This window comes from Nerophis ophidion, linkage group LG08 (genome assembly GCF_033978795.1).
Source record: "Nerophis ophidion isolate RoL-2023_Sa linkage group LG08, RoL_Noph_v1.0, whole genome shotgun sequence".
Classification (NCBI taxonomy): domain Eukaryota; kingdom Metazoa; phylum Chordata; class Actinopteri; order Syngnathiformes; family Syngnathidae; genus Nerophis; species Nerophis ophidion.
The window spans coordinates 65,277,515-65,295,885 of record NC_084618.1 but is presented as its reverse complement, the minus strand read 5'-3'; the positions used below and the strand labels follow the sequence as shown (position 1 = coordinate 65,295,885).

The 18,371-nt window shown below is 39.7% G+C and overlaps 1 protein-coding gene across 1 annotated transcript in view; it reads left to right on the top strand.

The window, feature by feature from the left end:
- mmp25b (matrix metallopeptidase 25b) overlaps positions 1-18,371 on the top strand; it is a 58,735-nt gene that overhangs the window by 21,508 nt on the left and 18,856 nt on the right. Inside the window, exons 9-10 of the mRNA XM_061909834.1 lie at positions 11,085-11,167; positions 15,596-15,728. Coding sequence (XP_061765818.1) covers positions 11,085-11,167; positions 15,596-15,728 — 216 coding nt within the window. The remainder of the gene's footprint in view (positions 1-11,084; positions 11,168-15,595; positions 15,729-18,371) is intronic.

The window sequence follows — 18,371 nt, the reverse complement described above, 5'->3', positions numbered from 1 at the left end:
GAGACGCCTAAGCTATACCACTTAATGCAGCGTTGTTAATTTCCCTTGACCAATAGGCGGACAAAAGTATTGGGACACAAGAAGGGACAGCGGAAGGAAATGTAAAGCTACAGTATAACAGCTTTTATTTCTTTTGAGCATGTGTTTGCACAGAAATGCACTTATGATGTCAAAAGTCAGGTGAAGTCATGAATTGTGCAGTACAGTAATACTTATACAAAATGTGTTGCTGAGCGGACGATGGTTAAATATTTACAATTTATTTTATTTTTTTTGTCCTGTCCAGCCACTCCGGCAAATCATACAGTTGATGTAGATGTCCATATTTGCTGCACAGATATACTTTACAAAAGACAAGTGTGGGATACTTCTCTAGTTGCCTTATTTGTAGAGATGTCCGATAATGGCTTTTTTGCCGATATCCGATAGTGTCCAACTCTTAATTACCGATTCCGAAATCAACCGATACCGATAATTACGGTCGTGGAATTAACACATTATTATGCCTAATTTTGTTGTGATGCCCCGCTTGATGCAATAAACAATGTAACTTTACCATAAATTGATTAATGTGGACCCCAACTTAAACAAGTAAAAAAGTTATTCGGGTGTTACCATTTAGTGGTCAATAGTACGAAATATGTACTGTACTGTGCAATCTACTAATACAAGTTTCAATCAATCAACAAAAAATTGAGGTTTTCCAAAATAAGAGAAGAACTTTAACTCCAGTTATGGAAAAAAGTGGCACAACCATATTTATTATTGAAGTCACAAAGTGCATTATTTTTTTTAACATGCCTCAAAACTTGGGACATGCTCTCCCTGAGATAATCCTGATATCCATTACAACTACAGGAAATACTATACTTTTACTTTCACAAAGTGCATTATTTTTTTATTTTTTTTAAACATGCCTCGAAACAACAGCTACAAAAACAATGAAGGCACACGGCTTCAGTCCAGATCCTAGGCCTACGGACGTAGGTCATACGTTCGTGTTTTACCGGATATGTACCGCTCCGTACAGCGGCGTTTTAAAAAGTCAATAATTTTACTTTTTGAAACCGATACCGATCATTTCAGATATTACATTTTAAAGCATTTATCGACCGATAATATCGGCAAGCCGATATTTTCGGACATCTCTACTTATTTGTATTTGACTATATTAAATGGATTATTATTATTGATGATTAGTGCAGCCAGACTGGAGCAGGAGGGGATAAAAAGAAGTGGGGAAAAAGGAAGACACAGGGAGAAATTGTGGGGACAAGAGGGACATCAGACAGAGAGACAACAGCAACAACAACAACAGAATAAAATAAAATAAAAAAAATAAATACTACAATAATTATATATTACATACATTATATATACAGTAAATATTTACTACTAAACCCCAACACAATCGATGGTGTTGAGGTTTATAATATCTGGACTACTTGCTTTTTATTTTCCCACTTCTGTTTCTCCACAAGATGGAGCTATTTCTTCCTATTGAAAGCTTGCAACAAACTTTCAGAGTTTACTGTTCTGAAAGAATGACTTGCTATTTAAATAAGAGTGTGTCACTATCAAAAACATGTGTTTTAATTGCACTTCAGCTTTTTTATAATCTTAAAAAAAACTATGTAAACATATTATAATCCTTATTTGATTGGTGCATTTTCAGGGAGAGGTTGTATTTTCTGTAATTGTAGGTTCTTATTTCAGACATGTTTGATAACAAAAAAGAGAAAAAAACAAAACAGCAACAAAAAGAGTAATAAAAATGAAATGAAAAGAAAAATAATAATATAATAACGTGTTTCGAACATGTAGAGTCAGTGTTTACATCCCATGTTTACAATGTCACATTCTAACAAAGATGTAGGAAGAAGCCGAGATTATTTAATGTACCCCTTTTCCGTCTATATTTCTAGGAGACTTGTTCACTTCCTTTTTCAATGCTTAACACAACAACAAATACATTAATAAAAGAAAAAAATACATGTTTACAATAAAAACATAATACATTGTATTTTACAGCAGTTTTTGGAGAAACAGGGATTTATTTGTCCTGAGGTCACTGAGTGTGCGCTAATGTTTAAAATCTAACACTATACAACAAAGCATACAAATCTATGTTCGTTTTTGTCTAAAAGGCCAAATAAAAACTGTACGCAAATAGTCTTTGAAATGTATTTTACGGGAAAAAGACAATTAAAAAAACAATGTAATTAAGTAAATTATCCTGGCTTTTAGGGATGAAGTAATTAAAACAAAACAAAACACTTTTTAGATGTAAAAAAGATAAAACACTTTGAATATATATGACATTTTTACAGTAGATTTTGGGAAGATTATTTTTTTTGGTCATTAGGCTCAAAAGTGAGTAGATTTGTTTTGGATCTGTTAAAGGGAAACTGCATTTTTTGGAGAATTTCTCCTGCCATTTCCAATCCCTATGTAAGAAAAGAACACAAACGTCTTGTTTTTATGCATTCAAATTTGTGAAACACATCCAAAAACCGCCAACAATACTCCATTTACATGTTGTAACCTGAATATTAACAAATTATCAACGAGATTGTTTTTGTAAGCACTAACGCCCTGGAACTATTGATAGCCACACCGTGATTACACAGAGCTAACTAATGTTTGCAGTTATTGACATATTGAGCTGGTGTGCTGCTGCATCACCTCTCACATGGGTAGTAGCAAGTTGAGGCCATTTACCGAGAAGTTGATCAACTTTGACATTCAACTTGGACCTGAAAATTGCCAGAAAGACATTAAAAGACACCTGTTGGCACTCATCTTTTCTATTTTTTTTTAACCTCCGTGAAGATTATAATTAATGTAAATCTAAACAGAAATATATGAACATCCCATCTGTAGCCATCAAAGTGAGAGCAGACTATGTACAGTAAGCAATTGTTTTATTATGTTTATAGTTTTTATTTCTTGTTTAGCACTTAGCAATAGGGCTACTTGCTGGATCTGCTTAGCCCTCACCTTCTATAACGTGTTGATCATCCTCCTTATATATTCAGACTCAAAAAATTAAGGTTCTGGATCATTGCTTCTCCCAAAGAAGTCGTTGTTAGCTCTCATGAAGTGTGCCCTGATTGGTAATAGTTGCTATTTTGTTAAAGAAAATAGCTTACGTTGTGATGCGTCTGTCAAATTAATACATCGCCATATGCATAAAATGACAAAAATACGTAAATACTACATATTATAATGAATGTGTCTGTTACTACATTACGTACTGTATATACTTACAATGTGTATACAAAACATGAATGGACATTTTTTAGAGCGCTTTAAATGCAGAATAGATCAAATCCTATTACCTCCATTGTTAGCTGACTCTTACTGTTTATTTACAAGTTAGGAGGCATAAAAAAAAGAAGTACATACAGTATGTGTTCTTGTCTCATGTAAGGATTGTGAATGATAGACAATAATCAGAAAAAAGTGTAGTTTCCCTTTGAGGGTCCCAATACTTACGTTCCTCCCAGATGCAGAACGGACAACTACGGACGAAAGCGTGAAGGTAGGAGATGATTTCCATCCATCCATTTTCTACCGCTTATTCCCTTTGGGGTCGCGGGGGGCGCCGGTGCCTATCTCAGCTACAATCGGGCGGAAGGCGGTGTACACACTGGACAAGTCGCCACCTCATCGCAGAGTCAACACAGATAGACAGACAACATTCACACTCACATTCACACACTAGGGCCAATTTAGTGTTGCCAATCAACCTATTCCCAGGTGCATGTCTTTGGAAGTGGGAGGAAGCCGGAGTACCCGGAGGGAACCCACGCATTCACGGGGAGAACATGCAAACTCCACACAGAAAGATCCTGAGACTGGGATTGAACCCTGACTACTCAGGACCTTTGTTTTGTGAGGCAGGCGCACAAACCCCTCTGCCACCGTGAAGCCCTAGGAGATGATTTATTTCTCATAAATCATACACCGTAGATAAAAGTAGACAAAAACAAGAATAAACAGAAAAGCGGGCCGATAGCATGGGAAGCTATGGCGAAGCTTAGCGCAGGAACAAGAATCAAGAATCACAGGAATAACCAACGTAACTTGTTGCGTGGAGCAAACAAAGAAGCCAGGACGAGTGTGGCGAAAGAGTTGAATAAATAGCTCTCTGATTAGTGGTCGACAACAGGTGAATGGCCGACCACTAACCAGAGGCATCTGAACCCAATTAATCCCCATGGAAACTAAAACAAACTCAGAGGTGCACAAACAAAAACTAAGAGAGTCCAAAAATAACAGAACATAACAAAAACATTATCCGGCCCACGGATCATGACGCATATACTGTAATTCAGTGGCGGCTAATGTTATTTCAAGGAGGGTAAGTTCATTTTCGGCCTACCTGTCAGTGTTTAGGGACGTTGGAGGGGATCACAGCAACACCTGCTGCTCGTTCGGGAGAGTAACAGCAGAGCGACAGAAGTCAGGGTTTCCAAACATGTGTACAATCTCCAATAACACCAGAAATAGATGCTGCATTCGTTGTTGGTCGGTTTAACAAAGAAAGAGTCAATAAGGGGAATTGAAAAATCTTCCGATCAACACAGAACACGTCTGAATGAAATTTCAAAAAATGCTCCTTTGGTGGTTAATATTTCCAGATCCCTATTTCCCTCATTTAGCTGTCAATCAAAAAGGTATTCCGCCTCAGACAGATCATCCAATTATCATGTGGAAAGCCTTCTGTTTTGACCGGTGCACACAGAACAGCCCATATCACCCCCGTTTTATCCAGTCTTCATTGGCTTCCAGTTAAATTCCGCATTGAGTTTACATTTTTAGTCCTGACATTCTGTGCGTTGCATGGTGGGGCCCCTCAGTACATCACGGACTTGTTATCCCCCTACTCTTCAGGGTGCAGCCCCCAGTCTTCAGGCCAGAGTCTTATAAACTCAGAGTCTACGGATGGCGTAGTGGGTAGAGCGGCCGTGCCAGAAACCTGAGGATTGCAGGTTCGCTTCCCACCTATTGACATCCAAATCGCTGCCGTTGTGTCCTTGGGCAGGACACTTCACCCTTGCCCCCGGTGCCGCTCACACTGGTGAATGAATGATGAATGAATGATTGGTGGTGGTTGGAGGGGCCGTAAGCGCAAACTGGCAGCCACTCTTCCGTCAGTCTACCCCAGGGCAGCTGTGGCTACAGATGTAGCTTACCACCACCAGGTGTGAATTAAGGATGGGTTCCAACTTCTCTGTGAGCGCTTTGAGTATCTAACAATAGAAAAGCACGATATAAATCTAATCCATTATTATTATTTTATTTTTCTTATTATAAAGATCCCCAAAACTTGTTTTAAAACCAGTGGAGACCTGGCTTTCCAGGCTATAGGTCCCAGACTCTGAAACACTTTGCACCAGTCCCTTCGTGATCTTGACTCTGTTGAAACTTTTAAGAATCATTTGAAAACTCCTGTTTTTATTGCAGCTTTTAGTAAATATACCTTTTAGCTATCATTTTTAATCCACTCTGTATCCTTTTTAGGATGTTGCCCCTGTTATTTTTTATGGAATTGTTGTTTTATTTTCCTACGTTTTGTACAGCGCTTTGTGATTTTATTTGTGGAAAGCGCTTTTAAAATAAACTCTACTTACTTACTTGCACCGTCCAGGCCAGCCGAAGTCATCTCGCTGCCCCATAGACCCCCACAGAAGCTCTGGTTCCCTCAGCAGAAATGGATAGCGTAGCCAAAAATTACATTGATGTCACTGTATCATTACTTCTAAGTGATGACTTAAAAATGATAACAAAATACAAAATAAGGACTTAAATGTGCGCTGTTTTGGGGCAGCCAAGTACTGAATAAATTGATTTTAATTTGGCTGACGCTGTTTGGCAAGACAAATATTTCCAGGTACGATCCAATCAAACTCATATGTCGAGGTCCCGACGTACCGCTGTGTTTTATTAAATTTGGATAAATATGCTCCAGTGCCTCCACAACCCCGAAAGAGAAAAGCGGTAGGAAATGGATGGATGGATGTAGGGGTCATTTCGCTCTTCTTAGTCAATGAGCAATCTGCACTGCTATACATATGTTGCTTACTGGACAACTTGCGTCATTACAGATATCACTATCATTTAGTAATGGTGGATATACAAATCCCAGCATGGATGTGTGCCGTATTGGGCTAATATTTCAGATTAAGTGCAATATATTACATTTAGTTTTCAGGTTTAGGGCTAAATCCTAAACCCAGCCACAACATTTTGCATCTGCCACACTTTCCCAGAGCCTGAAAATTTTACACCAGAGTACATGGTGTTAGACAAACAGTGTCGAAATTCATCCATAGGTCTTGCATACTGTACAGTGCATTAGGAAAGTATTTACAACGCTTCACTTTTTCCACATTTTGCTGTGTTTCAGCCTTATTCCAACATTGAATAATACAGCCAGGCCAATACCATCCCAGCATGGTGGTGGCAGCATCATGATGTGGGGATGTTTTTCAACAACAGGAACTGAGACACTGGTCAGGATAGAGGAGAAGATACATTTAGTAATGTACAGAGACATCCTGGATGAAAACAAATGTTTTCCATCCAACGTAAAGGAGCCTAAGAGGTGACTCAAAGACGAATATGCGGAATAAAATGCGGCTGCTAGACATTTGACAAGAACAAGAAAGTTTGATCATATTACGCCAATGCTGGCTCACCTACACTGGCTTCCTGTGCACTTAAAATGTGACTTTAAGGTTTTACTACTTCCGTATAAAATACTACACGGTCCAGCTCCATCCTATCTTGTCGATTGTATATGCAGAGGTCGGTAGTAACGCGCTACATTTACTCCGTTACATCTACTTGAGTAACTTTTGGGATAAATTGTACTTCTAAGAGTAGTTTTAATGCAACATACTTTTACTTTTACTTGAGTAGATTTATAGAGAAGAAAAGCTACTTTTACTCCGCTCCATTTATCTACATTCAGCTCGTTACTCGCAACTTCTTTTTAATCGATCTATTAATGTTTGTTTTGGTTTTTCAAAGTAGGATCTACGCATGTATGCCTTTCACCAATCACATGCAGTCACTGGTGACGTTGGAACAATCAAACAGAGCCAGGCGGTCACATGACCGTCACACGTAAAACCCGACTTAAACAAGTTGAAAAACCTATTTGGGTGTTACCATTTAGTGGTCAATTGTACGGAATATGTACTGTGCAATCTACTAATAAAAGTTTTTGATTGATTGATTGATACTTTTATTAGTAGATTGCACAGTACAGTACATATTCCGTACAATTGACCACTAAATGGTAACACCCGAATAAGTTTTTCAACTTGTTTAAGTCGGGGTCCACGTTAATCAATAAATCAATCAAATCAATCAATCAATCAAAAGTGTAAAGGAAAAAATACACTTTTTATTTCAACCGTACTTCCCGTCAAAAGCCTAAAGACCGATTGCACAGTTCCTGTCTTCACAATAAAAGTGCCGCTCCATCGCGCCTGCGCTAACAAAATAAGAGTATCCGAAAGCCAGCGCAAACAAGCTATTAAGCAGTTTTCTGCCAATTTATTTGGAATAAAACAAACAACATGTTTACTTGACCCACTTCCTGGGAAACTTATCAAGGAGCTTTTTGTATTATTAGGTCCATCAGTGCTAAATATTATAAACTTATCACTTTCCTCGGGCACTGTTCCCCTAGCATTCAAAAAAGCGGTTATTCATCCTCTCCTTAAAAGACCTAACCTCGATCCTGACCTCATGGTAAACTACCGACCGGTGTCTCACTTTCCCTTTATTTCGAAAATCCTCGAAAAAATTGTTGCAGAGCAGCTAAATGAACACTTAGCGTTTAACAATCTATGTGAAACCTTTCAATCTGGTTTCAGGGCAAATCACTCGACTGAGACAGCCCTCGCAAAATCCACTAATGATCTATTGCTAACGATGGACTCTGATGCGTCATCTATGTTGCTGCTCCTCGATCTTAGCGCTGCTTTCGATACCGTCGATCATTATATTTTATTAGAGCGTATCAAAACACGAATTGGTATGTCAGACTCAGCCCTGTCATGGTTTAACTCTTATCTTACTGATAGGATGCAGTGCGTCTCCCATAACAATGTGACCTCGGACTATGTTAAGGTAACGTGTGGAGTTCCCCAGGGTTCGGTCCCTGGCCCTGTACTCTTCAGCATCTACATGCTGCCGCTGGGTGACGTCATACGCAAATACGGTGTTAGCTTTCACTGTTATGCTGATGACACCCAACTCTACATGCCCCTAAAGCTGACCAACACGCCGGACTGTAGTCAGCTGGAAGCGTGTCTTAATGAAATTAAACAATGGATGTCCGCTAACTTTTTGCAACTCAATGCCAAAAAAACGGAAATGCTGATTATCGGTCCTGCTAGACACCGACCTCTATTTAATAATACAACTAAGGTGACTCTGTAAACCCAGGATGTACCGCTCGTTGGGACCCAGGATGGACCGCTCGCCTGTATCGGTTGGGGACATCTCTACGCTGCTGATCCGCCTCCGCTTGAGATGGTTTCCTGTGGACGGGACTCTCGCTGCTGTCTTGGATCCGCTTGAACTGAACTCTCGCGGCTGTGTTGGAGCCACTATGGATTGAACTTTCACAGTATCATGTTAGACCCGCTCGACATCCATTGCTTTCGGTCCCCTAGAGGGGGGGGGGGGGGTTTCCCACATCTGAGGTCCTCTCCAAGGTTTCTCATAGTCAGCATTGTCACTGGCGTCCCACTGGATGTGAATTCTCCCTGCCCACTGGGTGTGAGTTTTCCTTGCCCTTTTGTGGGTTCTTCCGAGGATGTTGTAGTCGTAATGATTTGTGCAGTCCTTTGAGACATTTGTGATTTGGGGCTATATAATAAACATTGATTGATTGATTGATATTTCTTGTAAAGTGTATAAATACAAATATGGAAGCTGGACAAATAAGATACCAAAAACCAACGAGTTTCATGTGGTATTAGACAGAAAAGAGGAACTTTTTTCTCCTCCATTTGAAAACGAGAACCTTATCAGCACTACTGTCTGATTCCAATCAATGCAAGTCATCAGAATCAGGTAATACACCAACTTATACTCATGTCTTCATGAAAGATAGGAATCTATGTGTTAAACATGCATGTATATTCATTAAAACACCTTTAACATGTGAACAAAAACGGCAAAATAAATAAATATAAATTGTATACTGTATATATAAATGTATGTATATATATATATATATGTGTGTATGTATGTGATATGTGTATGTATGTATATGTATATATGAGGTAGATCACCTCGTCATTTATTAAGTAATTGATTAACGTTGAAAAACTTATTGGGGTGTTACCATTTAGTGATCAATTGTACGGAATATGTACTGTACTGTGCAATTTACTAATACAAGTTTCAATGAATCAATCAATCAATCCATCTATCAATCATTGAATGCCTACTGAGCCCATGGTGCTGTTAAGTTATTGTGGCTCAACGTGCCTTATTTTTTTATTTATTTTAATATACTATCATTTAATACATATTATTGTTTTAGTTGCTTAAGAGATATTCTTGGCTCTGAATTTGCTCGTTGCTAATTTTATGTTTTTGTGCATTATTTGTTGCCGTAATCATTAAACAAACAGGTTACTCATCAGTTACTCAGTACTTGAGTAGTTTTTTCACAACATACTTTTTACTTTTACTCAAGTAAATATTTGGGTGACTACTCCTTACTTTTACTAGAGTAATAAATCTCTAAAGTAACAGTACTCTTACTTGAGTACAATGTCTGGCTACTCTACCCACCTCCGTCCATATGTCCCGGCAAGAAGTCTGCGTTCAAAGAACTCTGGCTTATTAGTGATTCTCAGAGCCCAACAAAAGTCTGCGGGCTATAGAGCACTTTCTATTCGGGCTCCAGTGGAATGCCCTTCTGGTAACAGTTAGAGATATTACCACAGTAGAAGCATTTAATTCCCATTTTAAAGCTCATTTGTATACTCTAGCCTTTAAATAGACCCCCTTATTAGACCAGTTGATCTGCCGTCTCTTTTCTTTTCTGCCCCCCTCCTCGTTGTGGAAGGGGGGGGGGGGGGGGGCACAGGTTCGGTGGCCATGGATGAAGTGCTGGCTCTCCAGAGCCGGGACTCGGGGTGGACTGCTCGCCTGTGCATCAGCTGTGGACATCTCTGCGTTGCTGACCCTTCTCTGCTCGGGATGGTCTCCTTCTGGCCCCACTATGGACTGGACTCTCACTGTTATGTTAGATCCACTATGGACTGGACTGTCACAATATTATGCTAGACCTACTCGACGTCCATTGCATCCAGTCACCCACATCTGCAGTCCTCTCCAAGGTTCCTCATAGTCATTCATATTGGCATCCCACTGGGTTGTGAGTTTTTCCTTGCCCTTTTGTGGGCTCTGAACAGAGGATGTCGTTGTGGCTTGTGCAGCCATTTGGGAACTTGTGATTTAGGGCTATATGGATAAACATTGATTGATTGATTGACTAGGCAAAGAGAATGGGCAAAACTGCCCAAATATTGGTGTGCCAAGCTTGTGGCATCACATTCAAAAATACCGGAGGCTGTAGTTGCATTTAACCCAACAAAATGTGGAAAATGTGAAGCTCTGTGAATACTTTCTGGATGCTCTGTAAAAAAGAAAAATTGAGAAAAAAATATTATTTTAAATCCTGAACATTAGGTGCACGGCCGCACAATCCAAAGAGGTCCGATAGAGTCATAGCAAAAACAACAATATTCCTTAAAACGTATCAACATTGCATGGTTTACAAGCACACTATATATTACACATATGTCTCTGGATGATGCTCGCATGGGTTGGGTGGCGTATGCTGGGGCGGGCTGTCAAAGGAACTTGAGTAAAGAGAGAGAGGCAGACTGAGAGGCTCTATCGATCAGCCCATCCTAGTCCCAGGAGAACAGACAACAGCTTCAGAGGAGACTCCACGGTGAGTTAGGCTGTTTCCTTTCTTATTGTTAGGAACACGTTGGGGGGAAAACAGTAAGACTAAGAAATGTTTCTTGCTGCAGCCATTGCCATGGATCTACAGTGGATGGTTCTGACTTTGGCCGCGTGTGCATCAGCTGCGCCTGAGCAGTACAGCAGAGCAGTGGTGAGTGTCGATGAAAGTACTTTAATGTGACTGTGATTTTAAGTGCATTCACCTGCCTTAACTGCCGCGCTTTGTTTCGAATGACACCATATTTCATTTGACAGCTGGTTAAAATATTTTATCCTAGATCAAAAAACTAAATAGCCTAAATCTGATTTCATTCTAACTGATTTTTATTTTTATTTGATCCATTTTCATTAGTGATTAACCAGTTTGAGGAGCGGGAGCACCTTTTACCCCCATATGATTTTTTTTTTTTTTTATATGACTGTAGTTTTGTATACCACTTAATTAAAAATAATTATTTAAATCAGATATAAGGGACATTTTATACTTTCAAAAAAGATTGAGCTAGAATTTATCCCATTTCTGTTTATAACCACTGAGTTGTTTTTTATATTTTACTTTCCTCTCTTTTTATTTTGTCATTTGAATTAATCGAACAAAGTGTGTTCTTATTTTTTTAACCTCATGTGTGTAATTTTAACAATTTATTCAACAGTTTTATTTGTCGTTTAATTGAATAAAAAGTGTTTCTATTTTTCTAATGCATTGTACATTGTTTAAATCAGCCCTGCGATGAGGTGGCGACTTGTCGAGGGTGTACCCCGCCTTCCGCCCGATTGTAGCTGAGATAGGCGCCAGCGCCCCCCACAACACCAAAAGGGAATAAGCGGTAGAAAATGGATGGATGGATGGATTGTTTTAATCATTTATTAATTAACTTAAAACCTTTTTTTTTTGTCAACAATGTCTTTAAAATGATATTTGTGGTTTGTCATCTACTGTTTGCTTGTGGTGAAACGGTATAGGGAAGAAGGGCCTGTTGCAAAATGACTACTAAGAGAATTACATCTTTCCTGTTTCACCCTAGACTCATGACCACATCAGTGTGTTCTTATTTTTCCTGCCAACCACACCCTCTTTTCGGTTACGCCAGGGGTGTCTAAACATTTTGACTTGGGGGCCACATTGGGCTAAAAAAATGTGGTCATATATATACATATATATATATATATATATATATATATATATATATATATATATATATATATATATATATATATATATATATATATATATATATATATATATATATATATATATATATATGTGTATATATATATACACATCTATATACATACATATATATACATATATACATATATATATATACATATATATATGGATATACATACATATATATATACATATACATACATACATATATATATATATATACATATATATATATATATATATATACATATATATATACACATGTATATACATACATATATATACATATATATACATATATATATATATATGGATATACATCCATATATATACATATATATATATATATATATATATATATATATATATATATATATATACATATACATATATACATATACATACATGTATATAGAGAGAGCGCGAGAGCGAGAGAGAGAGAGAGAGAGAGAGTCTATACCTGGAGTGTCAAAGGTACGGCCCGTGGGCCAGATCAGACCCGCAAACAGGTTTTATCCGGCCCGCGGGATGAGTTTGCTAAGTATAAAAATGTACCTGAAATTTTTGATTGAAAGAAACAGTTGTTCTAAATGTGTCCACTGAATGTCGCAATAGAAACTATTTGTATCCTTGTAGATGTACAAAATAGACCACATGATGTTAGTACATCAGTAGAGGAAAATGATCAAACTACATAAATAACATACTGTATTTTGATTTTGGTATAATTTTTTTTATTTTGATGGATTGAAAATTAACACCAATGAGTTGACTGATGAACATTATCAGATAATTTATTCAGAAAATATAAATAACAACAAATGAAGGTAGAATACTATTAACTGCAATATGTAAGTGTAAAAAAAACCCTAACAACATTATAATTTTTAAATTTTCAGAATGTATTTCTATTTTTAAACTAAAAAAACCATCTGAAGTTGTCTTTATTTTTAAGTTATCGTGTCCTGATTGCATGTTCTCCCCGTGAATGCGTGGGTTCCCTCCGGGTACTCCGGCTTCCTCCCACTTCCAAAGACATGCACCTGGGGATAGGTTGATTGGCAACACTAAAATTGGCCCTAGTGTGTGAATGTGAGTGTGAATGTTGTCTGTCTATCTGTGTTGGCCCTGCGATGAGGTGGCGACTTGTCCAGGGTGTACCCCGCCTTCCGCCCGATTGTAGCTGAGATAGGCACCAGCGCCCCCCGCGTCCCCGAAAGGGAATAAGTGGTAGAAAATGGATGGATGGTGTCCTGATTTTTGATACCCCATACTCTCTGAGCACTCCCCAAAGGACTTCCCGAGGGACACGGTCGAATGCCTTCCACATAGCACTTGTAGACTGGTTGGGCAAACTCCCATGCACCCTCAAGAACTTATTGTGGCAGTCCGATCCCTGTACGATCAGTGTCAGAGCTTGGTCCGCATTGCCGGCAGTAAGTCGGACACGTTTCCAGTGAGGGTTGGACTCCCCCAAGGCTGCCCTTTGTCACCGATTCTGTTCATAACTTTTATGGACAGAATTTCTAGGCGCAGTCAAGGCGTTGAGGGGTTCCGGTTTGGTGGCCACGGGATTAGGTCTCTGCTTTTTGCAGATGATGTGGTCCTGATGGCTTCATCTGGCCGGGATATTCAGCTCTCACTGGATCGGTTCGCAGCCGAGTGTAAAGCGGCCAGAATGAGAATCAGCACCTCCAAATCCGAGTTCATGGTTCTCTCCCGGAAAAGGGTGGAGTGCCATCTCCGGGTTGGGGAGGAGACCCTGCCCCAAGTGGAGGAGTTCAAGTACCTAGGAGTCTTGTTCACGAGTGGGGGAAGAGTGGATCGTGAGATTGACAGGCGGATCGGTGCGGCGTCTTCAATAATGCGGACGTTGTACTGATCCGTTGTGGTGAAGAAGGAGCTGAGCCGGAAGGCAAAGCTCTCAATTTACCGGTTGATCTACGTTCCCATCCTCACCTATGGTCATGACCGAAAGGATAAGTTTACGGGTACAAGCGGCCGAAATGAGTTTCCTCCACTGTGTGGCGGGGCTCTCCTTTAGAGATAGGGTGAGAAGCTCTGCCATCAGGGAGGAACTCAAAGTAAAGCCGCTGCTCCTCCACATCGAGAGGAGCCAGATGAGGTGGTTCGGGCATCTGGTCAGGATGCCACCCGAGCGCCTCCCGAGGGAGGGGTTTAGGGCACGCTCAACCAGTAGGAGGCCACGGGGAATACCCAGGACACGTTGGGAAGACTATGTCTCCCGGCTGGCCTGGGAACGCCTCGGGATCCCCCTGGAAAAGCTGGACGAAGTGGCTGGGGAGAGGGAAGTCTGGGCTTCCCTGCTTAGGCTGCTGCCCCTGTGATCCGACCTCAGATAAGCGGAAGAAGATGGATGGATGGATGGACGTGTCCTGATTTTACAAGTTCAGCCCACTCGGGAGTACATTTTTCTCCATGTGGCCCCCGATCTGAAATGACTTTGACACCGCTGGTCTATACCTATGTATCTGTACATATTCTATTAATAAAATGGATATATAATTAATAATGAATAATAATTAGAAATAACAATTATGTGAATGTAACCGTTTTGTAATCTATCAGAAATATCAAGCAGCTAAAATGCCCCAAACATGGAAAAGTGTGACTGTGAAGAGTGTCTTGCCTTTTTTCCATCATGCTTTGAAATTGATTTAAATGTTTTTTTTATGGTGCATGGATATTTCTTTAATAATTTCCAATTCGTGTTATGTGTGATCATGTCTGTTGTCATTTTGTGTTGGTTGGATTTTCCTTTTTGTACCATGCCTAAGGAAGGCTCCTATAAGTGATCACCTATGTTCAAAGCATAATTTAAGGTCCATCCATCCATCCATTTTCTACCGCTTATTCCCTTTGGGGTCTCGGGGGGCACTGGTGCCTATCTCAGCTACAATCGGGCAGAAGGCGGGGTGCACCCTGGACAAGTCGCTACCTCATCGCAGGGCCAACACAGATAGACAGACAACATTCACACACGTCATTGACCTGAATTATTCATCTTATACACCCAATAGCGACATAATAGCAATTTCAAAATTCTCAGACTATGAAAATGGATGCAATCTCCCTGTGGGTAAGATTCCTTATTAAACTCATATCTTGTGGGCCAAATTAAAGAGTGTAGAACGGCCACATTTGACCCAGGGGCCGGAGTTTGGACACCCATGGGTTATGCCAAGTCCCTCAACAATTGTGACACAATCGTGCAATAACAGTAAGGACATGCTCAAATCAAACATCTCTAAACATTTGAGACTGATGGCTGGGAAAGGAAGTGAAGTAACTCACTAGAAACTATACTTTAACTTCTGCTGTGGTTAGCATGTTTGGAGGAAAGCAAAATAAACACACTTCCTATTGTCCCCGCTTTGCGTCCTGCAGGATTGGTTGAGCAGGTATGGCTACCTTCCTCCTCCCGACCCGCGGACTAGTAAGCTACAGACCAAGGAGGGCATCGAGAAGGCCATTCGCGTCATGCAGAGATTTGGTGGCGTGAGGGAAACCGGCGTGCTGGGTAAGGACTCCTCATATGAGGCCTCTAACTTCCTGTTTTATGCGGTTTCACTTCAACCAACACAACTCTTAAATGGGACAAAACATGCACACTTCTCTGTTTGCAGGGGCCCCTAATATTGATAACTGTGATTCATGGAAGTCAAGGAGAAATGAAAACAACAACATTTAGGTTTTGACGTCATCAGCTGCTATCAAATAAAAATAAAATAAAATAAAATATGTATTCTTTTAAAAAACAACAACAACGGGGGTTAGACTAATAGAAGCATTAACCTAAAATTAAAGCCACCAATATTCACCATAAGTTTTCTAATGCAAAGTGAAATATAACCAATCCATCCATCCATTTTCTACCGCTTATTCCCTTCGGGGTTGCGGGGGCGCTGGAGCCTATCTCAACTACAATTGGGCGGAAGGTGGGTGTGACAGGTCTCCAACCGTCATCGTGTGGTTTGCAAGGACCATCGATGCAAGACGCCTCGTAGTAGGTTTGACACTCGTTTATTATTTCAATAATTTGTGTTGACTCCCAGTCGGTCGTGCCAATTTCTAGCACGGCCTCTTTTCCTGCTTGGTGGCCGGTGGCTACGTCTTCCGCGGGGGCTCATCTTTTGCCTGGTCGCTCTTGTCGTCTTTGTCGTCTGTGGTTTCTTCTCCTACTTCTGCCACGATTGCTCCTCCTTCTCCCCTTTTAAACTGCAGAAGCAGATGCAGGGATTGAGAGCAGGTGTGTGGTTTACGCTCCTGACTCTGATGGCTGCAGCTTCGCTCCGCTGCATGCCCCGCCTCATGGCCGCCATCTTTGGTAGGACTGCTGTTTGTCCTATCCTGCTGTCGGCTCCGCCTCTCCACAGTGGGGTACACCCTGGACAAGTCGCCACGTCATCACAGGGCCAACACAGATAGACAGACAACATTCACACTCACATTCACACACTAGGGCAAATTTAGTGTTGCCAATCAACCTATCCCCAGGTGCATGTCTTTGGAAGTGGGAGGAAGCGGAGTAGCCGGAGGGAACCCACGCAGTCACGGAGAGAACATGCAAACTCCACACAGAAAGATCTATTATTATTAATGTAGTATCTATTATTTTCAATTTTTATTCATTCCTATTTTGTATTACTGTCACTGTACAGTTTTTACATTTGTGTTAAACCATGTTTGTTTGTTTTTCCCCCCAGACATCATAGTTTCAAGGCAGCACGGCGGGTAGGGGTTAGTGCTGGTGCCTCACAATAAGGGTCGGGTCGGGGTCTTTCTGTGTGGAGTTTGCATGTTCTCACTTCAGGCCCTCCGGCTTCCTCCCACCTTCAAAGACATGCACCTGGGGATAGGTTGATTGGCAACGCAAAATTGGCCCTAGTGTGTGAATGTGAGTGTGAATGTTGTCTGTGTTGGCCCTTGTCCAGTGTGTACCCCGCCTTCCGTTCAAGTGAAGCTGGAATAGGCTCCAGCACTCCCACGACCAAGCGGTATAAAATGGATGGATCATATAGTTTCTGTAGCAACAACACATAAACAATGTCAGCGTATCAAATTAACCACGTCAAAGGAATTTGTGCTAAAATTGAAGGAACAAAAGTCTGATTTTGGTTGTGTATTCTTAATCCTCTGTCATTTTAATTGTGGATGTTCAATGCGCCATAAAAGGACTACAGATGCAAATTAGCATGGTGCTACATATGATGCAGCCATCTTCTTAATGTAACTGCACGTTGTCCTTCAAATAAACAAAATACAAATTTAATGATAAAGAGTAATATGTCAGGTGGTCTACTTTTGCACAATTACATTCATTTAAATGTTGACATTTGTTTGTATTTACTTGTGTATTTTCTAATTGATTGAAAAGTGGGGAAGAATAATTACAAAATCTTGAGATGCATGCTGATTAGTACATCACAGCATATTTCGAGGACAGACTGTACTTAGAGCTGGGGTCACCAACGCGGTGCCCGTGGGAACCAGGTAGCCCGTAAGGACCAGATGAGTAGCTCGCTGGCCTGTTCTAAAAATAGCTTAAATAGCAGCACTTACCAGTGAGCTGCCTCTATTTTTTAAATTGTATTTATTAACTAGCAAGCTGGTCTCGATTTGCTCGACATTTTTAATTCTAAGAAAAACAAAACTCAAATAGAATTTGAAAATCCCCAAAAATATTTTAAAGACTTGTTTAAATAAATTCATTTATTTTTTTTTACTTTGCTTCCTATAACTTTAAGAAAGACAATTTTAGAGAAAAAATTCAACCGTAAAAAGTATTTTAGGATTTTTAAACACATATACCTTTTTACCTTTTAAATTCTTTCCTCTTCTTTCCTGACAATTTAAATCAATGTTCAAGTAAAAAAAAAAAATTATTGTAAAGAATAAGAAATACATTTGAATTTAATTCTTCATTTTAGCTTCTGTTTTTTCGACGAAGAATATTTGTGAAATATTTCTTCAAACTTATTATGATTAAAATGCAAAAAAAATATTCTTTCAAATCTAGAAAATCTTTAGAATCAAACTTAAATCTTATTTTAAAGTCTTTTGAATTTCTTTTAAAATTTTTGTTTTGGAAAATCTCGAAGAAATAATGATTTGTCTTTGTTAGAAATATAGCTTGGTCCAATTTGTTATATATTCTAACAAC